Source organism: Sardina pilchardus, chromosome 9 (assembly GCF_963854185.1).
Source record: "Sardina pilchardus chromosome 9, fSarPil1.1, whole genome shotgun sequence".
NCBI classification, from domain to species: domain Eukaryota; kingdom Metazoa; phylum Chordata; class Actinopteri; order Clupeiformes; family Clupeidae; genus Sardina; species Sardina pilchardus.
Window position 1 is genome coordinate 19,676,573 of NC_085002.1, and position 27,866 is coordinate 19,704,438.

The following is a 27,866-nucleotide window of genomic DNA, read 5'->3' on the forward strand; positions in this document are numbered from 1 at the left end:
TCCATATGACGGTCAGGTTTTCTTTTTTTTTCGCATGTAATGGTCTATCGGTGATCGGAGGAGGGATCTCATGAGCTATCCCGCTCAGAAGGGGAGAGGAGGGCTGTAGGACAGCACGGGGTAGACCTACCGGAAGCGACCGAACGCCTCGAGACATCGGGACCGTTATGCCGATCGGCTTAACCTGACAGCTGCAGGGTGTTTTAATGTGAGAGGGCGCATTTGCTAGTCCGCTCCAGGAAAGTTGTTATGAGAATCTGCGGGTTTGGAACTTTGCAGGATAAAGAAACTTTCTTCAGAATGCTCAGTGGAGGAGAATGATTGCTGGAATTCTACGGTCAATTTTGTAACTGTTTCTGTTTTAGGAACAAGAACAGAATTGTCAGAACCATATGGACATCAGTCTGTGTAGAATATCCGAAAGACATCAGTGTAAGGATTTGTGGACGTTATAGGACATTTGAAGGATTTGTAGATTATCTGATGACACAAATAAGTTTTACTTTTCTCTCCGTTGGTGTGGATTTTCCGCCTTATGCTTCAATACTAACCTGGAAACGACCTGTTTTTGTAAAGGAGGACGTCTTCCATTTCTTTCCGTTCCCATCAAATGCAAATGCGGACTTGCACCTTCGACCGCTTAAAAGTCAGGGTAGGCTAGTCTAGTTTGGCTGCCGGTAGCCTACTTCGATCCACTACAGCTGTCGCAGGATGAGCATGAAAGTTTTTACCTCTCCGTATCGCTCCCGACCCTCTACAACAAGATCAAGGTACGTTTTCTTTCTTTGTTTGTTTCTTTCTTTCTTTGTGAACATTACAGTGCCTACCTCCTTGAGAGGGCGACTCAGGATCAGGGACTCATTATTGTGTGTTAGGCTACTCAGATTCTATACAGTGCGCTTGCAAAGTGCGCTGTGGGCCCCCCCATGCAGGGTCATTGACACGCCAGTCATGCCGACCACAAGTTGAGAGCTATAAATTAAGTTCTATGATTTAGCCTTGATTTGTTTGACTTGTACTATTCGGCAGCCCCAACACCAGAGTAGAATGCAGAATAGGCTACTCTTGGTTTGGTAATAAACAGCACTCAACAATGTTCAGCACATGTTCACCACCACATGGATGGAACATCCTGTACTCATTATTCAAAGAGAACCACAACTAGGAGTGCTGTGGTTTTGTTAAGGAGATGGTCATGTAACCACAAATGCAATATATGACATTATTGTCAAATTTTGCAAACATGGTCCTGTATGTAGGCTATTTATCCAGAGATGATGTACTAACTCAATTAGGCTACTCAAAGAATTGACATAATGTTAGATTACCCACTGATAATGTTAAAAATGTCTTCCTGAGTCTTGGGTGTCTTATCTTCCAGAGCATGATGGCAACTTCAAGTCTATGTAAACACAAGATCCTGCGTGCATGAGGGATCGGCACGTCCCGTGAAAAGCACCATGTCAGCAGGAGAGCTGATTGAGTTGCAGGACCTGAGGGCAGACGACCGCATCGAGCTGACCCTGCCTTCCACCCCACGCACCGCACGCCTGGAGCGGGTCAACGCCGTGCGTCTGAGCCCCGGGAGGGTTCCGGAGCTCCTGAGCCGCGTGCGGATCATCAGGCTGCTGGGGGGCATTGCCGCAGACCCCCAGCCCGGGGAGGGCACCCAGGTCGAGATCAGGGTAGCCGATCCGAAGTTAGTGGAGGAGGTGGGCGAGGGCCATGACTTCCAGCCGTGCAGCCACACACAGCCCACCTGGTGCGACCTGTGCGGAGACTTCATCTGGGGCCTGTACAAGCAAAGTCTTCGCTGTGTTAGTGAGTATCCACCAGAAAACTATGAGTGTGGCTTTGTCCATTTGTATCTGAGGTATATGATGCACAGGCAGACAGAGGCTGTATAGGTTTTCCTCTGAAAGAAGACATCTTGTATTATATAACTAAGAAAAATTGTGAAAAAAGGACCATTGTCAAGAGTTTTCTCTGCTGGTGTTTTCATACCTGGCATGATAGACATGGCAGCTGTGGCGTTGGTAATGGTTTACATTTACAAATGAATCAGGATACCTCTAAATACATATGAGGGCAGCTGTGGCCTACTGGTTAGGGCTTCGGGCTTGTGACGTGAGGGTTGCCGGTGGGAGCCCCGATCAGTTCACGGCTGAAGTGCCCTTGAGCAAGGCACCTAACCCCTAACTGCTCCCCGAGCGCCGCTGGTGGGCAGGCAGCTCACTGCTCTGGGTTGTGTGATTCACCTCACTGTGTGTTCACTGTGTGCTGTGTGTTCACTAATTCGGTTAAATTGGGTTAAATGCAGAGAACTGAATTTCCCTCACGGGATCAAAAAAGTATATATTCTATTCTATTCTATTCTATGAATAGTTTACTAGTAAGCACAATTACATAGCATGATAACTGTGGATATTCACACTACAGTTTTACCACAGTGTCGGCATACCGCTGCAACCCTTAGCCTAGCTACCACACCTACATCTATTTTAGAGAAGCCTGAAGAGAATGCAGCAAGTGTGTACCTAAGTGACTTTAATCTATTTGTGGTCTGGTATTGTTTCTTCACACAGCTGTGTTAAAAAAAAGGTCTGAGCTTTTATCACAGGACAGAGTCTAACCTGAATCTAAACATGCAGTCCAGCAACAGCCTAGTCAGGAGCAGCAACATAGACTTGCACAAAAGCAATGCTGGACGGGTTTTGGTGGATGTATACTGCTGGCCTCCTCTTATGCTGGACCACTGCATGCCAGTGCGTCCCCAGCAGGACTCAATGGGTTTGTTGTGCGGTGGCCAGCATTCATGGGGGAGGCCCATTCATCTGCTGTGAATGGGTTTTAATGAGGACTGTATGGGTATCTCCAGGGCATGGCCGCAGGTTGGCAGAGGCTCTGCAGGGGACTCACTCTCACAGGCTCGGCATTAGCTGTGCATAGAAAAGATGGTAAAGCAAGCCTGCCAGGATGGGCGCTATAGGATCCTGGGTTATGCTAGCTATGCACTGGGCATACCATTAGCCTTAGAGTAGTCACGGGCACACCTTTCTCTTCTCTGACAAATGGACTGCATTTTTAAAGTAATTTTCAGCTAGTACTCTGAAGGGCTTTGTAGTACCGTTTTCCAGTTGAGGGCTTCACCATCAGACTATATATCCAGCCACTGGGAACGATTTGTTATTCAGTGTCTTTTCTGAGGGAATCCAAACCGATTCTTGGCTTGCTGGTATACATCTGAGTCATTCATTGCATTCCAAAACGTTGAACTGAATGACCTGAGATGATGTTACAGTTAGTCTTCTCCCAACATCCCAACAGTCCTAAAGATGTCAAATGCTTCTTCTGAGAATATACTGCACAGGTGAATTAATAAAATAATCCTTTTTGACATTGAACTTTCCCTATGAAACATTAATTCAAGCTGCACTGTCCCCTGAAGCAAGCTGTAGATTAAATGAGCACCTCTGCTAGCTACATGTTATTTTGGTTCCTGAAATGTAATTAAAAGTTCCCCTCTGCTCTGACCCAATTCTATTCAAATAAACCATAATTGCCTACACATGAAAAAAAGGACATTTGTCCAAAGATTCCAGAACAGAGTTCATAGGGTTCAAATCAGAAACCTTCAAAACCAGATAAGTCAGAAATCTCTGACTCTTGTTATCTTGAGCTCTTTTCTTCTACGCCAGGCGCCATATGGGTCTCATTGAAAGTGTACAAGTTTTGGACGAGACCTACTGTGAGCTGTGAGTGAGGTATTGGCCGTTCTTGTCTACAGCTGCTGCTTTCCCTGTTTGGACCTCACAGCAGTCTTTATGCTGAGAGAGCATATTTCCCACCTGAACTACAACTCCGAGACTCATGAATCATGAGACATTATTTCCAGTCTGTCCCACAGTGAGAAAGATTTTCCATGATGTTTATGTAAAACAGCGAAAACACTGTGTCCTCACCAGGATGTTAACTTTTACACTTGTGAAGAGATTTGCTATTAAATATTAAGTTACCCAGTCAGTGAACCAGTAAGAAAAATACATTGTGTAGAGACTTACAAAAGCAAACGTACTGTCAAGTCAAGTACATGGTCAGTGGTCAGTCAGACCATTCTTGCAGTTTTTCATTGGGCAGTTATTTTATTTGGCCCTCCAGTTAAGCAGGCCAGTGTTCATTGGCGCCCATATTGGTGCGTCAGTGTCAGTGTGAAGCACCTGCAGTGTTTCCTGTGAGCAGTAGAGGAGGAGTGTGCTTGTGAGCATGCTCTGGGGACGAGGAGTCGTGTGTGTGTGTGTGTGTGTGTGTGTGTGTGTGTGTGTGTGTGTGTGAGGGGCACTGAGGTGGGGGAGGTTCTGTTCTATATACCGCACTTTCCTGCACAGTCAACATGCATGTCAGTCAGGTTACACCCACCCTGTCACGAGCGCTCATTTTTATACTTCCATCAGCAACCACACATTCTTTCTTTCTTTCTCTCTCTCTCTCACTCTCTCTCTCTCTCACACACACTAACATCAACCACTTTTTCTTTCTTTCCTTCCTCCCTTCTCTCTCTCTCTCTCTCACACACACTCACACACAACATTTAATTTCCTCAGTTCTTTTACATAAGATCTCATTTTTCACATGACTGAGAATTTTTGCTCACCAGTCTGCAATGCAATGCTAGTCTGGGGGATGTTTTTAAGAGTGGTTGTCTTTCCTGCATATGGTTTTGTTTAGGAACTTTGTGGAAGCTTCTTGGTTAATGGGTGAAAATATGAAACAGTCACACATTGCATAACGTGACCTGTGTATTACTCGGTATTCCGGTTCAGTCTTGGTGCCAAGCTTTAGTTTGTGTGTGTGTGTGTGTGTGTGTGTGTGTGTGTGTGTGTGTGTGTGTGTGTGTGTGTGTGTGTGTGTGTGTGTGTGTGTGTGTGTGTGTGTGTGTGTGTGTGTGTGTGTGTGTGTGTGTGTTGTTGAGAAGTAAATACGGTAGAAATGAGTTTGAAGAATATGTCTTTTATGGATGTGCCTTATTGTATCGTTTAATAGACAGAATTCATCTCCAAGTTACGAATTTGTCATCTTGTGATAGTGGAGGACATACCCATACAGTATGCAGCGTGTGCAGCGCACATGTAGAATGTGAAGAGGCATCGCCGCATCACTGATGGCGGATTCCCAACTTCTTTGTTATGGAGTTACTTTTTTGGATCTATGTTTATGTTTACACATGTCTGTAAGCTGGTATGACATGAGGCCGAGAGTGTTGCAATTTTCATATTGTCATTCATATTGGTATCACAACACGTCCCATGAAATGTCATATTGCTATTGTTTAAAGTCTAAATCGCCCATCCTTAGTGTCTTTATACTTGGTAAATTAAGTTGCTTTTTTTCTTCAAAATGCCCACATAAAGTTATAAGTTAAAGTTATCCTCATAAAGCACCATTTGTTAAGTTACTGAAATATGCCCTGATACTTACAGTATTAGATATAGTTAGGTATTTACTAAATAACTTCTAGTATTATGTTAAGGCACATCTTTCACTGAAGCCAATTTAGCATATGCTATGACCCTGTTACTCCACAAGATGTCAGTGTTTGTGTGTGGTCCTTGGGCCTCTTGGGATGTGTTTTGGTATGCAAATGGCTGATGAAGTGAAACTTGTATGACAGTTGTCTGAAGAGTTCATACAGTTCTGGGAAAAAATTGAGACCACTGCATATTTTTCTGATGTCATCCTACTGCTGTGTGACATTCAAATGAGTTCATTCATGGTCATATTCAAAGTTAAGACACCACTGCAAATTTGAATATGACCGTCAACTCATTTGAATGTCACTCAGCAACTGTAGGACGACATCAACTACATTGCAAACCCTCAGTCCTTCAGATATTTTCATCAATCAGGTTTTTTTGTTGTGCATTCCAGGAATAAGTTATCAACCAAACTAACCAACCTCTCAATATAAACCATCCTTACCCAGATCGGTTATTTTGATGTACTTTTCGTGTACTTTTTCTGAGTAATTAGAAGTAGAAATGTATTGCTGTGTATTTGGTTTCTGAGTATTAAAAGGTTATTTTGATTTGTTTCTCTAAACACAGACAGGAGAGGTGATAGTTGTCCTGCTCTACAGAGTTTTCTTTATTTTGAGGTATTGTGTCAAAGTACATAATGCAAGACACCAAAGCTGCAGAATCAGTGACATAAAAAAATGATTGAATGTGTGAGGGCTCAATTATTTTCTACATATTATGTGACATAAGACGCTACAAAAGTTTGGGTCATGAACACCTATTAAACCACATCGATTCATCTCATCTTGAAAGAACACATTTTCAATGGTTTTGAAAGGAGCTGACAAGAAATAAAAAGAAGCCACACCTGTGCCAGGGCAACTGAACGGACACACAACACCGTTCTGCGCTGGAGGGCTGTAAGACACGCCCAAAGACATCAAAGGGCAGCCGGTGTTACCCAACATCAGGGCTCCCTTGCCTCGCCTGTGGGATAGAGTGTGTGACTCATGGATCGGCCTCCGCAGCCACATGAAGTGACACCAACACCAATAGACACCCCCCCCCCCCTTCCACACACACACACACACACACACACACACACATATACACACTTCAATCACTTCCTCTCCTTCATGATAACAATCACTCCATTCATAGATACTTGTTTTCACGTGAAGAAGACATTCCTTAGCAGTGACAGCACTGGTGTCACAATAGATGGGAACTAATAGCTGATAGTACTGATGCAACTCTGTGGTTTCGCCTTGTCTCAGATTGCAGATTCACATGCCACTACCGGTGCCGCGCACTCATCAAATTGGACTGCAGTTTGGATGAGGGTTCCGTGGCTGACCAAGCAACTGTGACAGAGGAGGACACCATAGAATCAGACACAAATGTGGTGAGAAGACATGTGGGAGCACACGCAAAGACACACACACACACATACATACACACACACACAAACACATTTTACAGTTTATTTGATTCCACTTTACAAGTCAAGCTTCATAAGGAATCAAATTGTCTGAATAATCCTAATAATCCTAATAATAATAAACTAAAGCAGTTCAGAAATCTGTTGTGAGTTTTTACAGGTTTAAAGGTACCAGAAAAATAGTTTCTTCCGAATAAACATGCTCCCTAAAACTGCTGATATGGAACAGTACTTGGAACTGGCAGCTGTGTGGCCTTTGTTTTATATAGCCTTCTACTGTAAAGTCCACAGACCGCCAACTAGGTAAATGATCTATTACCTGCTCCGGAACACAGTGAGCTGCCATTTGTATCCTAGGGTCTCAATACCAGAAGTCAAAGGCTGGTACTTTAGAGTTTTTAATAGTAGGTTATGTAGGAGTCCTCATAAATAGATCAAAAAACACATAACGCTTCAAATATTTTAACCTTTTTGTTATGTTGAAAAATATACATAATGTCTGGTGTATTTGGAATTCCAGAGGTATTTTCAGGAGAATTAGATTATTCAGAGAGGACAGTGGTGTGTAGATCTGCTCATCCTCTGTGCATGCAATCTGAGCACTTATGAGACTGGGTAAACCCAGCCCGATCTGCCGGTGATTGAGCTTGGTCTGGTGATAGCCATGCTAGTAGACCTATATTGCCTAATGTATAGCCTGATGCAGTGTTTCCCAACCTTTTTTCCTTGATGGGCCCCCTTGCCTTAGGGCCCCCTGCCCGAACTCCTACTTGCATACAGACATAAAACAATTGTTTTATTCAACAATTGGGGTCCGGGGATGAATTAATCCCACGCCTAGCCTAGCCCGACCTGAAGGTTGCTCAGCGGTCAGAGGTAATAAATAGCTACATGAATTTGAATGTGGAACAAAAATATGTTTTAATTTGGATTATACAGAGTTTTGATTATACAACTGGGTGTGTTATTGGGATTTTATACATTTAATGTGTGCAAATATAGTTTTGGTAACCTCACAACTTCAGCCAAGGCAACATTGTGCGGACCCCTTGCGATCCCTGGCGACCCCAGGTTGGGAACCACTGGCCTAATGAGATGTAGTTCAGTAATCATGATGAATCTTAAATCTTGAATATGCATACATTAATACACAGCAACATTTCCCATGGGATGAATACCGTATCTATCTATCCAATCCTATCACCATAATTAGATCATTAATTAATCTCCAAATAAATGAATAGGTTACTTAAACTCCTTCATATCCAGTAGTAGACCTTATTATTGTGGAAAGTTAATGAAGTGAAATATATTTCACTTTTTTTTATTCCTATCGTTTATTATTGTTGCCCATCATCCCAAAATACTATCAGCTATATACAATAGCAGTCTGTGACTTTGTTGAAGCAAGTTTCAACCGTTTCGGTTTGCAGGGGAAAAATGGTGGGCGCAGTCTAGGCGCAGACACCGTCAGGACTGTCGAGTTGGAAGTTCCTCTCTCCAGCCAATCAAAACAGGCCTTTGCTGGGTTTGTGTATTTTCCAATCCCAACGGCCGGGTGGGGCGAGCGAACATCCTGTCTGAAAAAAAAAAAAAAAAAGCCGACTACACAACGTGGGTCTAGGCGTTTAGTTTTACATTACGCACGGAGATTCAACAGAGAAACCGAATAGCCTAAAGAGAAATCCTAATTTGTTGAGACATTTAGGACACTGTTTCTTGAATATTGCAGTCAATTGTCATATCAACGCGTAGTAAAGCGAAAGTTTGGTCTTTAAACATATTAGAAAGTTGTTGGATTGCGTTTCGCTAAATTAAGCGGTTATCTCTGTCATGTCTTCAAAAATGAGTAAGACAAACGGGACAGAACAAACCCCATCTTTCGAGAAAACATGGGGTAGCTCCACGAGCAGTGGATACTGCAGTGAGGAGGATTCGGACTCGGAGTTCGAGCAGTACTACACTGCACGCACATCCTTCATACGTAAACCCAAGAAAGAGCAGGTGAGAACATTCAAGAGTGATACATTTGATCAACATAATATGCAGCACTTGTATCTCTACTGTGAATCGCTACTTTGTAGCTTGGATGTAACAGTTGAAATTTCGGTAATTTGATGGTAGTTGTTGGCGCATGTGGAGTAAGAAACTTTCTCAGCTTTCGTTATTGTAATGTTTCTATTTAAACATGGCAAGAATTAATACAATATTCAGGTAGGCTAAATACTTGCTTAGTTGACAGTTACAGAGTAGCCCTACCTTTACCTGAAACACACATTAGATAGCTGTTATAACAATGCTGCATGGTCAGAACATCCTGTTGCCGCCACCCTTCCTCCTGGTTGGGTGGAGTGCCATCTTGATTAGGAAACGCCAGCTGTTTGTAATGTTTGCGTATAAGTAGAATTGCAAAGTGTAGTGAATTAAGAAGGCCCTGACATTACCATTTTCGTTGCATACAGGACAGTATAGTCAATGTCATAAAGTGACAATTTAAAGTGACCTGAAACTTAAGGTATACTTTGTTTACAAATTGAACGCCCATTTTCAGCTTATTAGAAACTTATTTTTACTGCTGAGAGCATAGGTTGATGCCATTCTCAGTGCTTCTTTTAAATAGTAACCTTTTCATTTTAAAAACCATGCTACTTATTGCCAACCATAATGCTTGGAAATCATAAGTTTCACAATGCCATGCTTAGCTGTGGTTGGGGCACAAGATGGAAGACTGTGAGTCATAGGAAGTTTGTGAGTTTGTCAGCAATGAAACATTATATCATGATGATCATCTACAGACTTGGGTACTTATTTTGTTTAGGCAACCATGAGATTCACACTGATTATGCAACTGTCGGCTTCCCCTAAGAAACAAGAAGAAGAACCAACATAGTAGGATGACGTTAGTTTTTATTTAGCAGGAAGTCTTTGACTAAGATTTAAGATAATGGCCAATGACTCTCCGACCCCATTTCCAGTGAATCAGTGGATGTCATTTTAGCAGACAGCCCACTGATTGTCTTACGCACTTTTCACTGTCAGGCTAAATGGATTTGGCTTAATAGATCATGAGTGAGTGTGTGCGCACGCATGCATGAATGCTCCCACATGTGATCGTTACCCTCTTTCAGTCATTAGACCAACCTGCACCATCACCTCTGGTCATCGATTTGTTAATTGTCAACTGTCACCTGACTTCATTTAGGCTTATTGGTTATTGATTTAACACTATCACCCCGGCGACATGACTCTCAGTCATAGCTAGACCATAGGTCTGGAGCAGACATGCTTTATGGATATATTGACCCCTAAATGCTCCCTGTACCCATTCTGCGTTTAAACATTTATGTTTAAGTTTTAGGATATATAGTGGTAGTGGTATGTTGTAGGCCTATATGTAGGCCATGAATAGTGTGACCATCACAGTTTATAGGAATTTCATTTTAAGGTTGTCCCTAAACTCAACATTTGATGGCAAATCCCCAGAATGGCCAGCAATAGATAATTCACTGAAGATGGGGAGATGTCTGAGAGATTGGGGGGGGGTTAGACTTCGACTCCCACGTGAGAACTCAACTGAACAAGGGAGCAGTTTTCTTGAGGGGAAGTGGGAGGAGGGAGATGAAACTATTTTTAGCAAATGACCACAAGGTTAAGGAATGCTGGAGCCAAATCCTGACGGACAGCTGCAGTGGCCCAATAGTCACCTCCTATCCTTTGGGAGGTTGGACCGAGGCCTGTGATTGGATGCCATTGACGTCACAGCCTTCAGGCTAGCCAAGTGGACAGGAAGTTGGAGGGCTGATGCAACAGGCGGTTAACACCAGCAGAGTCCCCGGGTCCATTATTTTCATGTGTGCACGGTACACATAGCGGTGTCTGGTTACAGAGTACGGCATCTGCCTAAACAAACCGGCACTAAAAGCGGGACCAGGAAACTGCTGCCCTGTGGTGGGAGCCGGGAAGTGGGATAGTAACAACAGTTGATCCAGTGTCTATGGACAGTTGTTCAGTCAGCTGCCAGAGGGGGTGTAGCAAATGCAACAGGAGTTTCCCACGGTCTTCCCTCGTGCCAAACATGATTAGAGTTGATGTGAACGTGCTATCCCCTTCTCCCACTCCCTATTATACTATTGTGAACAGACTTTCCTCAGAAAGCAGATCATTAATTCCAAATGAAGTGTCCCGCCATGGCAGGTATTGGGTTGTGTTAGTTTTATCTTGGACGTTGCCTTAGGTCATGACATGGTACAATTGTCTTGGTGCCTTTCTAGTGTGAGCAGACCTGTTTGAGTGACCAACCAGAATTGAGAGATTAGATCGCATTCAATTTGGTGAGTCAGTGGAAGGGGGACGTCACAAGTGTCTAATCCTGTTTTTCTGCCTGCGTGTTGAGATATCAGATGATGATCTGAATCTCTACTGTCACTGACAATGTGGCTAAAGTGTTAGGACTTTTTTAAACACTTATCTATTCCTATGCATTGCAAACCATACCACACTTGCCCTCCTCACTTGCTGACATCTAGTGGTTAAGTAGTGCACATGCATGTTTCAGCCATATTTACACAAACAATGTTCTTTTTTTCCCCACCAAACTCTAAAAGCTTTAATGAGAGGGCCCCAACCCAGTAATAGAGATACAAAAATTCCAACTGACAGCAATCAAATTGAACATCTTCCTCTGTTCTCTTTTTAAGGATGAGCAGACTGAAGGATGGGTAAAGCAGGAGTTGTCTACTGCAGAAATCCAAAAGAAGGTGAAGGAGTACAATGCCCAGATCAACAGCAACCTCTTCATGACTTGGGTAAGAGAATAGCATCTGCTATAATAACATCTTCAGATTTAGATATTTCAACGCTCTTCCCCAATTACAGTGGTGCTTAAATGCCATTTTGTTCTCTTTCTCTTCCATAGAACAAAGATGGCTCGTACACAGGCTTCATCAAGGTCCATCTGAAGCTGGTGCGCCCAGTGTCTGTGCCCCCTCCCAGGAAGGGCTCGTCTGCTCAGGATGCCCCTGGCCGTGGTAAGCCGGCCGCTGGGAGCGCCCTGAAGCGCCGCACCTCCTTCTACCTGCCCAAGGACACGGCCAAGCACCTGCACATCAGTGCGCGCACCAGCTCCCGCGAGGTCATCCAGGCCCTGCTCAAGAAGTTCACTGTGCTGGACAACCCGGCCAAGTTTGCCTTGTTTGAGCGCAGTGAGCGCCATGACCAAGGTTAGTCCAGAACAAACGAATCACTGGCCGTGATATATTTTCAAAAGCCTGCTTTGAAATCTAGGGGGTTTGTAGAATGGGGAGTTTGAACAGCTGAAAACTGAGCCTTGTTACGATACACTACTCACAAAAAGTTAGGAATATCTGGTTTTCGGGTGAAATGTAATGTTTCAGTATAGAAAGCACTGAAACATAGAACTGTTGGACATTCAAAAGTTTACACGAAGGTCACACAAAGTTCACCTTTAAAGGCTACAGTGAATTTTAGGTTCATCCTGAAATTTTGCCCAAAAGCCGATTATCCCTGACTTTTTTGTGAGTGGTGTATTTGTACTGTTTAGGGGTTGGGTGATGTGCTTTAAAGAGCACCTTCTTATGCCCCTGTCCATGTCTCTGTCTTCAATTTAGTGTACCTGCGTAAGCTGTCAGACGATGAGTGTCCTCTTCGCCTGCGTTTGTGTGCTGGACCCAACGAAAAGGTGCTGAGCCTGGTGTTGAAGGAGAACGAGACTGGAGAGGTCAATGTGAGTACATCAACTGGTTCTCTGTGCTTAAACACACATCTAGACTTGAACCAGCCCTTCTGTTTCAGATACAAAAAAGGGCCTTGAGTGTGTATACAGTATATACACTCTTAATGCTATGCATTTAGGATTTTAAATTTATATCATATATTCATACATATAAATTTTATATCACCACTCCTTATTAACATCTCCAATCTTTCTCTAGTGGGATGCCTTCTCTTCTCCCGAGCTTTCAAATTTCCTCCGTATGCTGAAGCGTGAGGAAGAGGAGCATGTGAAGCAGATTATACTGCGCTACACTCGAGCTCGCGAACGCCTCCAGGAAGCCCTGTCCAGCTCCACGCCAGGTTGATGGGGCCCCTCCCTGCCCATCCCAGCTCTGCCTGGGACCACCTGCACTGTTGACCTGCTGCCACTAGGTGGCTCTTGTGTCACCGCTGCATCCAAAGACCCCGGCGACGACGTGGACAGGCCTTCACTCCCCCCCAACTCTCTGTCAGCAGAGAGGATTGACAAAAACGAGGGAATGTGTGTGTGAGTGAACAATAGCGCGAGAGCAAAATCAGTTGTGCCTTAGACCTAGTGAGAGTGAGTTGCGCCTGGAGGAGCGTGTGAATGAACGAGTGACAAAGAACGGATGGGAGAAGAAAACAGACGTCTCAGAAACCTGAGCCTGTATGAACTGAGAGCGTACGGAGAGCGTGCAGTGAGCATGTGAGAAATCAGCAGCGTGAGGGACTGCTGTTCTGGTCTGATTGGTGGTGGAGTCTATCCACCCCATCAGCTTTGCATGTGTCATTTCCTCATATGAGTTGTGTGCTCATGAGAAAATGGCTTGTTTGTCAGTGTATATGTTTGTTTGTCTGTTTTACATGTTGAGTATGTGTTACTTTCTGAATGATTGCGATTTTGTATTTAAAAATGTTAATAGCTGAGGCAAGTTCTTCTGTTAAGATTTTCCTCAGTAGCCTACACAGATTATATGACAGCCTTTTACACAGTTCAAAATAGACACGCACATTGGAATAAATTAACACATATCGATAAATACATTCCATAGATACTTTTGTTGACATAGGTAAAATTGAGAAGTTGCTAAAAAAAAAACTACATCAAACTTGAGAATTTGCTTAAAAAAAAACTACATCAAACTGTTCAATAAAAAAATATTTACATCATAGAATGTCTCTGTGTCTTTGTGTTGGTTTGTGAGAAATACTGATGTCTAAAGAATGACCTGTAACCTGCGGAGAGCTAATGTGGCTTGAGGTTTTCATGCAGAAACTGTACCTGGCCAGGCTATTTAGCTTTGAAGTAGATAATAAAATAATGGCTTTGAATGCCTCTGATAACTTGAGACACAGAATGGTTCCTTACTGTAAACCCTGTTCTACTGTTAATGTGTAACAACGTACTGTTAAAGTGCAGTCGCATCGTCTGCGCATTTGAAGCGTGTACTGTCTGTTCATGAAGTGACTCAGTACAGCTGATAAGAGGTAGCAGGCTGGTTGTAGAGCTCAGCATCTCTTCGTGACGCAAAAACCTACCTGTCCAAAGCTTTGACCCGTGGAGATGAATTTTATACTGTACGTATGTCAATTGTTGATTATCGACTGGAAGTATTTTTGAGCATTGGCTTCGAAGACGGTCTTACTTATTTATGTTTCGTAGCCAGATTTTCAAGACAAAATTAGAGATGTCCAAGCTAGCTAACGTATTAACGTTGCTGGCGACGACTAGAGGACTAACATTAGACCTATTTACCCAGTTGATGTTGTTTATTTTCATGTCGCTTATTCTTTTTCATTAAGGTTGCTCTCTGGTACGCAGAGTCTTCCATAGATTAAAATATAGGTTTGTATGTCATTGATGTTGATGCTAACGTTATTTGTTAGCTAGCTAGCTAGCAAACATAGGTGAGTTAGCTTTTTGACATTTAATCCCCCAGATCCCAGTACCAAGCAAGCTAGACAGTGCTGGAGGCTCTGTGGTCCATTTCGGTGAAATGTAATGGTAGAGAAACAAATTCCGCCATGCCCACCTACTAACGCATACTGAAATTCTAATTAATTGAACGTACGTAAAATGTAGGCCATCCAATCTGTCTGACGTATTAACACGAGTGAGCTAGCGATGTAAGGCTAGGCTACCCATCAAGTTAGCAGACTGCGTTGCGTTGGAATTTCTGATCCTGTAAAGATTACGACAATGTGTTAATGTATAGTGGATAGTATTAATGTATGTATTGGCAATGGTAAGAAGAAAGTTAGCTAGTTGTTCTGAAAGCTATCGAGAGGTCACATATTGGCAGAGTGGTTAGGGAGCTGTGTTATGTCAGTGGAGAATGTTATGAAGGCAGTATTCTGGTTATAGAATTAAATATAATATATATTAAATACATTACTCAAATAGACTGTATGAGTGTAACATCTACGCAGATTTTATCAGATTGATACCCATGGGCAATTCTTTCTGTGAGTGCTGCAAATGTGTAACTAAATCCATTTGACAATAGTTCTCTGAGCTATGGAGAGAGGTTCTTCAGTGTCGTCTATAATCAGCAATTTATAATACATGTTTAGTGCGTAGATGTAAACATAGTTCTAAGCATATTAAAAAAGATTCATTGTGAAATTACTTATTTAAGTTTCTTTGGAAAAAAGAAAAACTGTTGTGTTCCACAAATTGTGTTTGTATACATTGTTTGCCTATGGATCAGCAATGTGATCATTGTTCGTACACCTAGGCCTAATTGTGTCCTACATCTGTTAAACAAAGAGAGGGGTTTCGACATGCTCACAAAGCATTTATGTCACCTCAACTTACATCAGCACTTGCATTTATGACCCCTCTCTCCTCTTCAGGTTCCTTGGCTGGTAAAAGGTTAAGCTCAAACATCCATTGACGAGGGCATTCGCACCTCTGAGAATAATGTCCCGTCGTCGTTGAAGATGGGTGGGAGTGGATCGAAAGCCAAAGGTGTGTGGCCCTTTGGTGGGTCAGGAGCTGCAGGGGACGCTGCTAGTGATGTCAGTGAACAGTCTTTGGCCCGACTACGAGGGTTAAAGAATGCCACTCCCTTCGTCTTTACCAGGAGGAGGTGAGTCTTGTGTTTTCTGTATATTCCTTTTCAGGGTGGGTTATTGTGATTTAGTTGTAATTAATAGTCTCTTGACAGAAATCTAGCTCCTATGTTTGAGCCATGATGATGAGAATTGTATAGAAGATGGGACAGTGATGGTGCAAGCTGCTGCAGTGTCTGTATTTGGTTCAAGTGCCCACAGAGACCTGGGCTTTAATCTGACCCATGGTTGTTTCTCAAACCCACCCCCATCTCTCTCCCTCTGGTTTCCTGTCACTCTTCACTGTCCATCTGAATAATGGCAAAAAGCCCAAAATATACAATAACAAATTATGGAAATTATGCAAGAAATGTTGCCTGTGTAGAACCTAAACAGTCAGACCCAGAAAATTGGAAACCTCACCTCACCTCACCTGACATGCAATTCCAGAGAGTACGGTGTGATTTTAATTTCACTTGTCAGATCATCATCAGTATCATTCAGTACTCCCTACCTGGGACTTGTGTGCTTCCATTATAGTTCTCTGTACTATGATGAGGATGGAGACCTGGCCCATGAGTTCTATGAAGAGATGGTGGTGACAAAGAATGGGCGGAAGAAAGCCAAACTAAAGAGGATTCAGAAGAACCTCATACCTCAGGTAACTCCTTCTAGGTTCTTTTATTAACATAGAGGCTTATGAAAACGTCTCTGGATTATGTTTTGTAGTTACCATAATATTGAAGTGGACACAGAGCTTTTTCTGGCTGTTTCTTTGCAGGGATTGGTGAGGTTGGACCACCCATGCATCCATGTTGACTTCCCCGTTGTCCTCTGTGAGGCATAACTCACACAGATCTGGAACATTCTGGAACATTCTGGAAGATTGCACTCTCTCTAAAGTGTCGTACAGCAGCCACCATCCTCTCCCCTGTCCAAACCCGAGTCTCACAAACCTCCACGAAGCCTCCATTTTCACCTCACTGTTCCTCTGAGAGGACCAGACTGCTCTCTTGTGGCAGGGAGGAGCAACCACACACAAGGAGGCTTGACAGTGCTGACCTCCATGTGGTAACATGTAGAGGTCCTGAGTGGGCAGGGCTGATCTAACGGTAAACACTTTGGCCTACGGATGGACCCGTAGGTAAATGTTCTCTGGTGTTTGAAGATGTACAGAAGTAAGTGCGTGTGTTTGTGACTGTTGCATACCGATATGGACAGTGTGTGTGTGAAGGGGTTGAGGAATGTCCCGCTCCCCCTATTTGTCTGTGTGTCAGCCAGGTGCAGCATGTCCTCGTTGAAATAAGATGACGGAATCGGAGTTATCTCTAGTATTTCAACTGCTCTCAGACCTGCACTTGTAGTTTTGTTGTAAGTAAAGAATTGTTCCATAGATGCGTGTAGCAATTCTACTTTACTGCACATGTCTATGGGTTGAATATACTTGAATAAAATGACTTATTGGACAATGGATTCTTGTTACTGTGCAGTTCATTCTGTTAATAACTTATATTTATAATAGTACCCCTGAATTGTTCAGTGAAATAATATAAGAAATTAGCGGACGATATTCATAATGATAATTTTGACATTATTATGGTGTATTGAATATCATTTGAATATCATACACAGCAAAGTTTTCATGATGATTCCCTCATATTGTATCCACACTAAAGATTGTTTTGCATTTTGCCTGTTTAGGGACTAAACTTATCTTAGTCATATCATCTATCATATCCTCATAAAAGTAAGAGAATTTTCAGTTCCTCTGTCCCTAAAATATCGGGTACATTTGGTATCACATAGCAAATGCGGACTGAGGTTTTGTTTTGGAATTCGTGTTAGTTTTGTGCTTTAGTAGGCGTTAGGGACCTAAATTTACACCTAAATACATCTGTCTGTTCTCCGCATATCTCTCGATCTCAAACCAGTAGCCCGACACACTTTAACATGTCTTGCTAAAGGCATGAGTGAGTGTAGTGTCAAGGTTGAGGTGTGGATTTGAAGTTCAAAAGATGTTATTACAAGAATCATAAATTGGCTCTAACTGCTCCCCTCTCCCTTTTCATACACAGCATACCACTCAATCTGTGTGCAACAACAATACAGAGACTGCCTCTGGATGCGGTTAGCTTGCATAAAAACATCTTGACCTCAACAACAAGTCAGTTGACAGTGGAATGCAGTGTCTGTTAAAAAAAAAATGATGCGTTTCGTTTGTAACATGTTTTGCCACTCTGAGCATGGCAATCATATTTGAATACTTAGGATTCACTTTGGACTTACTGGCGACCTAGAACTTAGCAACAAGCGACATTTCCAACTGTGCAGTTCCTAATTTAAGGACTGTTTCAGAGTGTCACACTTGAAGAGAATTCAGAGTTGGGCTACTCTACACACAAGAGTATAGAGTGTGATGTCACTTATCCCAGGGAACGTTAGACATTGAATCATTCCATTAAATGGTGTCCATCATCTTCTCTATTATCAAGCTGTAGAATTAAACACAACCTTAATCATATGTCAAAACAGCTGTTAGTGTTAGGCTTATGTCATTTTGATCTTTAAAAAGAGCAAATGCAATTATGCTAGTATGTTTGCATTATTATGGAATGCTTAGTTGGTTTCTTCCAACCATCATCCTATTCTGAAAGAACACCTGCCTGTACGCAGGTAATTGGGCTACGAGTGGCCCAGTTAGGCTGCATCTATTACAGATGGTCCTGTCAGTCTGTAAGCAGTGGAGACACAACTGCTGAAAGAGTAGCATGTGGTTCCTGTGCAGGTCCCCATTATCTGGGTAGTGTGCCTAGTTCCTGCAGTGGACACCCGGCTCTAATTTCACACATGTCCATTTCCTCCAGCTTGGGTAGAAGGAACAACGTGACTTGGGCTAATTAAAAGAATACAAGGCACTTAAAGCTTGGTCTACCTCTCCGATGGTACATTTGCTATTGAACTTGATACTAGTTACTTTCATTGTCTTGTTTTTATTTTAGATGGTGGCTGTTAAATGGGATACTGTGTGAAACAGTGTTTTTCATTAGTTCAGGCCAGCCTTGAAATCACTTGTATTATCAGGCCCTGACATCCTTCTTCTGGTAACTGCAAAGTGAACAAGCAATTTTAAGAGGTCAAAGGGTAAGCTGTCTGACATGTTTCCTTGGTAACAGTCTTTGAAGTCCATCTGCTCCTCTGTGTCCCTGCAGGAGGGATGGGCTTTGAAACTGCCCCACTTGATCACCATAACAACAACAGCAGAAATCTCATTATCAGGGTCTCATTGGAACCTGAAAGCACATTCCATCAGGATCAGATGACTGGGCAGTAAAAGGGTGGGGGCGGAGGGCAGAAAAGTACAATCACCTCTGCTGGGCCAGTCCTGTGGACGTACACCGGAAGCCCCAAGGATCTGGAAATTTCAGTTCCCACCCATCCGGGCTGGAAGCAGGAAGTCCCCCTCCCCTCCCACTGCACGACACCACCCTGCATGCAGCCTACACTTATTTTACCAACATAAGTGATGTGTGCTGAGAGCAGAGTTGGCTTCTATGTAAATACATGCCAAATGTCTGACCATGAGAAAGTGAATAGCTCACTCTAACATCTAACATACTGAAGACTCAGTAGAGGTATGGGAGGTAGTTCATCTTTGTACAGAGACATTGTACAACCTGGCAGATGCTACCCATACAAACACAAATTAAGGAAATGTTTTAGTGCCACTACGGAGGACTGCGATTGCTGATTGGTGAGGCACATGCATGGCAGACAGTAGCAGATCTGGAACCATGTCAAGGCTGGCCCTTACAGATCAGTTGTTAGCAGGGCCAGGAGGGGAAGTCCCAGTGGACAGGTCCTCAGAGGAGAGGTCATGGGAGCCCTCAGCTGACCGAGGGTTTACTGTTTAGAGGTGCAGGGCGGTTTCCTCAACTGAAGTGGCATGTGCGTCACCAGGAACTATGAGTGGGTTGATTTATAAGAGTGAATTGAACATTTTTGAAGGGGTGATGGGCGAGCGGATGTGCCAGCGATTCAGGGTATGGGCGCGGGTGAAAGGGTGTGAGACGGGTTGCGGTGAAAAAGGGTGTGTGTTTGCGTGTGCAGTTCCTCTCACATTGTTGAGGCTTCCTGTCCGGGCCTGAGCCCGAAGAAATGATGATGTAAGGAGCAGGGGTCAGGGTGAATGGGTGAATGGGACATGGCCTCAGGAAGGAAGCGTCTTCCTCTGAACACGCGTGCTCTCTCTCCCCCGCCAAGCAGCAGGTGAGTGAGCAGCACACCCCGAGAAGTGCCGGAAGACGACAAATGAGCTGAGGGCTGGGCAGGACAACTTCATGTGGAGTGGGCTGCCACTTGACATCCATAACCTCAGAATGTAGGCTACTGTATATCTCCCTCTCACACCACCACTGAAGTGGCTGAAAGAAGTGGTGAAGTGATCATGTATTGGACACACAGTTCAACTTCCTATATGCTTCAGTTATTGGATTCAATATCACTTTATTGTTTTGTAACACATAATGAAAATTTGTTTTTACATGCAATCATTCATTTTGGTAAATATTTACACTTGATATGAGAGGTTCTTCTAGCTAGGTATCTGTCAACATCTAAGAAATGTTTCTCTTGCTGAAGCAACATTAGAGCGGCCTTTGGCGAAGTAGGCTCCTGCTGTTGACTGGGCATCTGATTGTAAGCAGCGTTCCCCCATCTGTAGGCTACCCTGTAATTACACCGCAGGCTTTCCTTGCCAGTAAACTTTGGGACCGACTTACATGCTTCGAAACGGGGCAGACATGGGGAGTTATAATACCAAAACTGTTTAAGGGCATAACAACAAAGCCATGACACCCTTCATTAGACCGCTTCGGGGGGTGTGTAGTTCGTCTTATCAGGATATAAAAGTCAGCTACCGGCAACTACGCGATTGTGGTGTGGACGTTTGACCACTCCCTCCCTTTCCGAGCAAATGGAACATGCCAAAGCAGCGGCTCACTCACTTCTGCGCCTATCTTTAGCCCCACGCCGCTTTCATTGCTCTGCTGTGGTCTTCACCAGATTTCATTAAATCACAGAAAATGCTATCATTGTTCAGACGTCCTTAGAGATATGTTGCGCAACTTTTATAAAGTTTTCTTCAAACTTTTGTCGACATGATTTGGTAACTTAGAAGGCTCAGAGGATCAGCGAAGCTTGTAAATTGTCATTCGGGAATGTTTATTATTTTTCTGGAAAAGGTAAGTGATATCTATTTTCTTCCTTTTTCAACAGGGAATGTTATATAGAAAGGTGGAAATGTATTTGACAGTGCTGAGATTTTGTTACTTGGTGAATTAATTTGCTAGACTTGGAGAAATTTGATCTCTCCACTGACATCAACATTGCCTAATATACTGTAGCCCTAATGAAGAAGAGACATCATGAATGGGCATGATACAAAATATCCTCTGGGTAGAAGCTTACACTATAGCCTCACATTAGCCTACATTTTCAATAATGAGACCCTGTAACTACCATAGTTAGTATTGCGTGTAGGTCAGGGCAGAATCATAGCTTTACACTGTAATTACACATCTGAAGTACATCAGGGTTTTCAAAGACTTTGCTGTTTGGATGGAGCCCTAGGGCAGTGTCATGTCAACCATTGTTTTGTAAACATAGTCACTTTATTCTTTATACTTTTTTCTGTAAATATCAGACAGTCTTGTCACAGAGCTGAAATGTCAGTGTTTTTATATTTCCACGTTTCACGCAGAAGAGCTGAAGGAGTCCCTCTTGTTTAGTGGCATGCCAACAACATCAACTATGGCCCAGTGGCTGCTGAACATATGGGGAGTTTTCTTGCTGCTTCTGCTCATGGTGTTGGGAGAATCAAAGGATATCCATGTGCTGAACTCTACAATATGGCCTCTGTATCCTCACAAGCCTTTGCTGCTGGCTTGGAATGCCCCAACGGAGGATTGTAAGCCGCGTCATGGTGTGGATTTCCAGCTTGACCAATTCCAGATTGTCGCATCTCCCAATGAGGGCTTCACCCGCCAGAATCTGACCATCTTCTACAAGGACAGGCTGGGTCTGTATCCTTACATCGATACCGATGGTCAACTGGTGAACGGCGGGCTTCCTCAGAAGGCCAGCCTCACACAGCACCGTGAGAAGCTTCCTGAAGGCGTCGACTACTACATCCGTGACTCGGCTGCCAAGGGACTGGCTGTCATTGACTGGGAAGAGTGGCGCCCTCTCTGGATCCGGAACTGGCAGACCAAGGACGTGTACCGGAATCAGTCCCGGAAGATGGTGTCGCAGAAGAACCCAACGTGGCCCACCCACAGCGTCAACAAAGTGGCCCAGCAGGAGTTTGAGATGTCGGCGCGGCAGTTCATGCTGGAAACCCTACGCATGGTCAAGAACCTTCGCCCTGGGCAGCTGTGGGGCTTCTACCTCTTCCCCGACTGCTACAACCACGACTACCAGAACAGTCTGGAGAACTACACGGGCCGGTGCCCGGACGTGGAGGTGGCGCGGAACGAGCAGCTGCGCTGGCTGTGGGCAGAGAGCACGGCGCTCTTCCCCTCCGTCTACATGGGTTCGAAGCTGCGCGCCTCGCCTCTGGCCCGCCTCTTCGTCAGGAACCGCGTGCGGGAAGCCCTTCGATTGGCCCAGGGTGGGGAGGGGGACGGTCCCTCACGCCCCGTGTTTGTGTACGCCAGGCCTACCTATGCCAATGATCTGGAGCTCCTTACACAGGTGAGAGGGAGGAAGGGGGGGTCGAGGGTAGAGGGAACTCCAGGAAGGGCCTCAGGGAATAATTTTGAAGAGGAAGTGAAAGTGTTAGATAGAAGGTAGAAGGGAGAAAAGGTGTTTTTTTTGACAACTGTGTTTTGACAGGCTTGTTGAAGAGCCTTCCATATCTGCAGTGGTAATCCCATCACTAGGCTTCAGAAGCTTCCTAATCCCTTTACTGGTTTTGAGATCCACTTCTGCATCGTGGAAACATCATGATTTTTTATTTTGTAATATAATGAATCGCTTCATCAGCATAGTCTTACAGATGAGCCCTAAGGGGCCCAGTGGTGTGTATTCCCTCCAGCAGACAATCACACCCACCTGAGTTTTTTTATTAGTGGGTGGAAAACGAAAGTCAGATGTCTGCTGATAACAAGAGGGATGTTTGAGAGAGTGTGGGCAAACATTCACAATGTTCCACGACAACAGCTTGCAAGTCTAACAGCCAGATTCCTTTAACACAGCAAGGGGGATACTACACCATCACAAAGTGGCATAAAATATCAACGGAACATAAATACATTTGTTTAGAAAGAGTTTTGGGCAATTTCTTCACGCTCAATGAATCCACCCCCACTGAAGTCAAATGAAATCCAACTGACCATGAGTGTGGCGAAGGAATGTAAATTCCTGTCAGTCTTCGACCTGTCCTTTTGTGTTTGTGCCTCTGTGTGTGGTTCTCTCCCTAGTCCCATGCTCTTTAACCTCCACCTTCACCCTTTATCTTTAGCAGCAGGCTCTTCCTGCCACAAAAGCCCCCTACTGCGCGTGCCTCGCTTTCTGAATGTAAGGATGTGTGTGTGCGTGCGTGTGTGTGTGTGTGTGTGTGTGTGTGTGTGTGTGTGTGTGTGTGTGTGTGTGTGTGTGTGTTTGTATGTCCATCATGGATGTATGTGATCATATGTCTATCATATGCACCATGGTAGAGTTTTGTTTGTGCATGGGATATAAAGCTGGCTCTGACCTGGCTATTCACACATCAAAAAGTGTGTGTGTGTGTGTGTGTGTGTGTGTGTGTGTGTGTGTGTGTGTGTGTGTGTGTGTGTGTGTGTGTGTGTGTGTGTGTGTGTGTGTGTGTGTGTGTGTGTGTGTGTGTGTGTGTGTGTGTGTACACTATAAATGCCCGGTTATCTGTTATTAATCTTATACATAAAGAAATAAATAAAGAAAACAAATCTAGTTAGTTAGTGCTTTGTTGTAAAGTCATTTGACTTAATTTAATAAGAGTTTGACTTATTTTACCATGTCTTATCAAGAAACCAAGGAAATTTGACTGTCAGTGCGTTAAGCAAATTTGTCTTGATAATACGCTTTAAAATTATTAGTACATTTTTGATCATAACATGAGATCACACTTGGTTAGAAAAGCAGTTTTGCAGTGTGTGTGTGTGTGTGCGCTTATGTTTGTGTGTGTGTGTGTGTGTGTGTGTGTGTGTGTGTGTGTGTGTGTGTGCACATGTGTGCACTTGTGTGCTTGTGTGGTTAATCTTTTTTTTGTTGAGCGATAAACATGTGTTTGAGTAACTGGAGCAACTGATCTGTGCAGAGTGACCTGGTCTCTACCATTGGAGAGAGTGCAGCTCTGGGGACAGCAGGCATCATACTGTGGGGAGATGCCACATATGCAGGGAACAAAGTGAGTGGTTGCAGTGCATTCCTACACACACACACACACACACACACGCATACACACACACACACACGCACACATGCACACACATGCGCACACACACACACACACACACACACACACACGCACACACGCACACACGCACACACGCACACACACACACACACACGCACACACTAATCCTAGCCTCTCATTATATTGCATGGCTACAGAGTAGCAGATGACATTGGTCTGCTATCATAACACCAAAATGAATGGAAATCTATGCGAGCACGAACATGTATTACATTATAGGCCAGCCTCTCCCTCTCACACTATACTGGCACCAAAGACATGGACGCATAATGCAGAGCCTGCGGCAATCATTCAAACATTCAGAATCTATTCATTTACAACTGTTCCCATCTTTAGGGAAAAACACCAGATTAAGCATTGTGCTGGGAAATCCATAGCTATCTGTCTACACTGCATGGATCAATAGAATAACACTGCATGACAGACCAAACAGAACTGGAAAAATACAACAGACAAAATGAACAGAAAGCCTTTGCCCCAAGGAATGAGTCACATTCAGACTTTTCTATTCCACCCCACAATGCGGGCCTGTTCTGTTGACCAAGCAACATGGTTTGATTTGAGGAGGAAAAGGGTTGTTGGCCTCCACTGCCCTCCTCTGATAAGGCCTTTCTTGCGTGAGTGGAAAACTGCATATTCTGCTGACCTCTCTCTCAGTCCTCCTCCTTCCGTATGTCTTATCAATATCCTGGCCATCCTCATTTTTCTCAGTATTTGGCTTTATCTCTCAATTTTTTTCTTTTTGAATTTGCAGACAAGTTATGTTATTTATGGAAAAATCCTAGTCCCTAGTTTAAATTGAGTGAGCTTCTGCATCCAAAACTAAGATAATAAGTAATAAGTAATAAGTAATGTTTAGTTGCAAGAAGGGTGTCACTTGTGCTCAAGCCTTTGTCGGTGCTCACAGTCCAGGTCAGGACCACAGGATCAGAGAAGCTGGCTGGGTTACTTCAAAAAAAGTTGGCTTGACTAACTCTGGGTTAGTCTTTTTTTGAAGTAGCCCAGCCAGCTTCTCTAATGTTTAGTTGCATGCATGAAGAAACAGATGCTAACTATTGCCGCTCGTGTCTGTTTTGTAAGGACACGTGCGTCCGCCTGAGCGAGTACCTGCACGGCCCGCTGGGCCACTACCTGCTCAACGTGTCCACGGCGGCGGAGCAGTGCAGCCGGGCGCTGTGCGGGTGGCACGGCCGCTGCCTGCGCAGGAACGCCAACACGGACACCTACCTGCACCTCGACCCGCTGACCCACAGCATCCAGAAGCAGGGCGGCCGGCTGCGCGTGGTGCCCACGGGGGGAAAGCCGCGCGCCGGGGAGGAGAGGAGCCACTGGGCCCAGGACTTCAGGTGCCAGTGCTACAGCGGGTACCAAGGCGAGGACTGCGCCATGCAGGACCCCCAGCAGCAGAGAGGGGGCGCCGTATCCGCTATCTGGGGGTGGACCCCACAGCGTCTTCTCCTGCTGCTGATGCCAGTGCTGCTGATGCTGCCGTTGCTGCACTGAATAGACCAACCACATGAGAAACACCCACGCAAATACATGCACACCAATAAACACAACATACTGTACACACATTCTTGTCTTACAAACTTTTCCAGGACTCCCAGGGTTCTGACACTCCCCAAACAAGCACTTACACTTGTTCAGTGAAAACATACAAATCATACTGGCAGAAACACAAAAAAATGGACACGTTTCCGTAAAAATCTGCCCAAAGCACTCCTCACTGCAGGATCGGCTCCTAGGGTAATTACTCACACTGCTCGCTGAACACACATTTGTCAAACGCAAACACCCACACACACACACACGCACACGCACACACACACACACACACACACACACACACACACACACACACACACACACACACACACACACACACACACACACACACACACACTAGCCCATGCCTGAGTCAGACGTGCCTGTGGAAGATTAGCAGTAGACAGGGGAGCTCCAGTGGAATTCCTGAGCAAACACAGTACTTATGTTTAAGTCAGGGACAGTGATGAATTTTCAGGTGGCAGCTGTGCTTAGATACCTGAAATACCACAGCTTAAGAGACTGGGGTATACTTTAGTCACAGCAGCATATCTTTCACCCATGTGCTGTGCAAGCATAACCTATGGATTAGGGAATCAACTATGGTAGCATGGCTTAGTGGATTTTTTTAAGTTATTTGATCGGTATTTGATGTTGGTATTGTTTGAGAGTTATGCTAAGGGATGAATTAAAAACCTCAGATCTCATGTTTTTTCTTATTGCAAGTAAAGGTAAACCAAGAAGCTTTTCCTTTCTCAGTAGAACACTGCTTATTTGCAGTATGTCGAAATCGTGTGTTTGTAGATGTAGATGAGTGTAGAAGAGACAAGTCTGTCATGTTGACTGTATATTACCAAAGTACTCGACTACAAAATGAATGGGCTGCTAGCAGTTAGATAGTACTTCTGTCCTTTTCATGCAACTCCTGTTAATAGTCAGGCTAAAGTCACAGCCAGTTATGTATGTTGCAGTGCCACAGTTTGCCTTAAAGGACAACTCCGGTCTAAGAATGATAACGAGTACAAACTTTTGTTGAGGACCAAAACTATGTGAGTAGTTTTGAGTAAAACCGGAATATTCATTTACAATGAAATGGCATATAGTCATAGCCTTGGGGACAAGCTCACTTCATGCAGTTAGAGCATTGCCTTACTATTTTGGTCACAACTTGTATGGACTTCTCTTAGCAAGATGGCGGCGACTGGAAGCAGAATTTTGGTAATACACTGACTGCAAACAAACAAACCAGTGTCATTTCTTATTAAGAGCTGAAAACGAAATCCATCAAAAACATTTAACAAAAACACACATACACATTCACCGTCATGTGATCCACACAGTTTCATGGACTCCAAACAGGAGCACTTACTGGAAGGGAAGTCGCGTGAACTCTACAAATGGAGTTTGTTTATGGTTGTGTGTTTGTTTTTGCTGGAAAAGGACAGTGTTTAGCCTCTTTCTGCTTTCCTGTGCATAATTTTCCCATGATCCCAAAGTTAGAGGACACTATTTTGTCTTGTTTGTGAGAGTTTTTGAAGAGGATGCACCAGATATTGCAAATGAGCTGTTATGATCTGTGGTTCAGACAAGTTTGCCCCATTCATTTGAACATTTACAGAAAGCCCTGTATGTGTTTGCCTTTTATGACTTGTTTGTGTGCTAACAATGAGAGGGGATGAACAAGAGTGGTGATCATTGTTTAATATTTAATGTTATTATGATCAGGGCATTGTAAGGTTTAGGAACTTGTACTGTTTTTTTGGTACACTCAGATGTACACTGGAAAAAGAAAGAGTTTTAATGTTTATTTTAACTGCATGGGTGATAGCTGGAACATGTCAATAAATCTACATTTTGGATGTGCTCCTGCTCTTTTATGCCCTTGGTGTGGACACTCTTTATCACAGTGTTTTTTTTGTGGGGAATGTTAAGAGTGTATTACTAATATAGCTGACTTAGCTGTGCACACTATTTGAAATGTGACCATTAAGTACCTTTGAGCAGACAGGATGTGTCATGCTTAGATCACTTCCACCAAAATATGAATGTGAGTGGATTTGCCTGC

General features: G+C 43.8%; 3 protein-coding genes across 3 annotated transcripts; all 3 read left to right on the forward strand.

Annotated features, from left to right (window-relative positions):
- Positions 1 to 125: 125 nt before the first annotated feature.
- Positions 126 to 13,873, forward strand: LOC134092992 (ras association domain-containing protein 1-like). The gene is made up of 7 exons (XM_062546218.1): positions 126 to 770; positions 1,382 to 1,821; positions 6,791 to 6,918; positions 11,652 to 11,759; positions 11,870 to 12,173; positions 12,582 to 12,697; positions 12,906 to 13,873. Exons 2-7 carry the CDS (start codon positions 1,461 to 1,463, stop codon positions 13,050 to 13,052), a joined length of 1,164 nt encoding a protein of 387 aa, XP_062402202.1. The 5' UTR covers positions 126 to 770; positions 1,382 to 1,460; the 3' UTR covers positions 13,053 to 13,873.
- A 290-nt stretch (positions 13,874 to 14,163) lies between these two features.
- Positions 14,164 to 17,233, forward strand: tusc2a (tumor suppressor 2, mitochondrial calcium regulator a). The gene is made up of 4 exons (XM_062546219.1): positions 14,164 to 14,286; positions 15,565 to 15,800; positions 16,303 to 16,423; positions 16,544 to 17,233. The coding sequence occupies exons 2-4, from the start codon at positions 15,652 to 15,654 to the stop codon at positions 16,607 to 16,609; spliced, it is 336 nt and encodes a 111-aa protein (XP_062402203.1). The 5' UTR covers positions 14,164 to 14,286; positions 15,565 to 15,651; the 3' UTR covers positions 16,610 to 17,233.
- A 3,483-nt stretch (positions 17,234 to 20,716) lies between these two features.
- hyal2a (hyaluronidase 2a) lies at positions 20,717 to 27,664 on the forward strand. Its single transcript, XM_062546220.1, has 4 exons — positions 20,717 to 21,002; positions 21,521 to 22,512; positions 24,098 to 24,187; positions 25,337 to 27,664. Exons 2-4 carry the CDS (start codon positions 21,553 to 21,555, stop codon positions 25,757 to 25,759), a joined length of 1,473 nt encoding a protein of 490 aa, XP_062402204.1. The 5' UTR covers positions 20,717 to 21,002; positions 21,521 to 21,552; the 3' UTR covers positions 25,760 to 27,664.
- Positions 27,665 to 27,866: the final 202 nt, after the last annotated feature.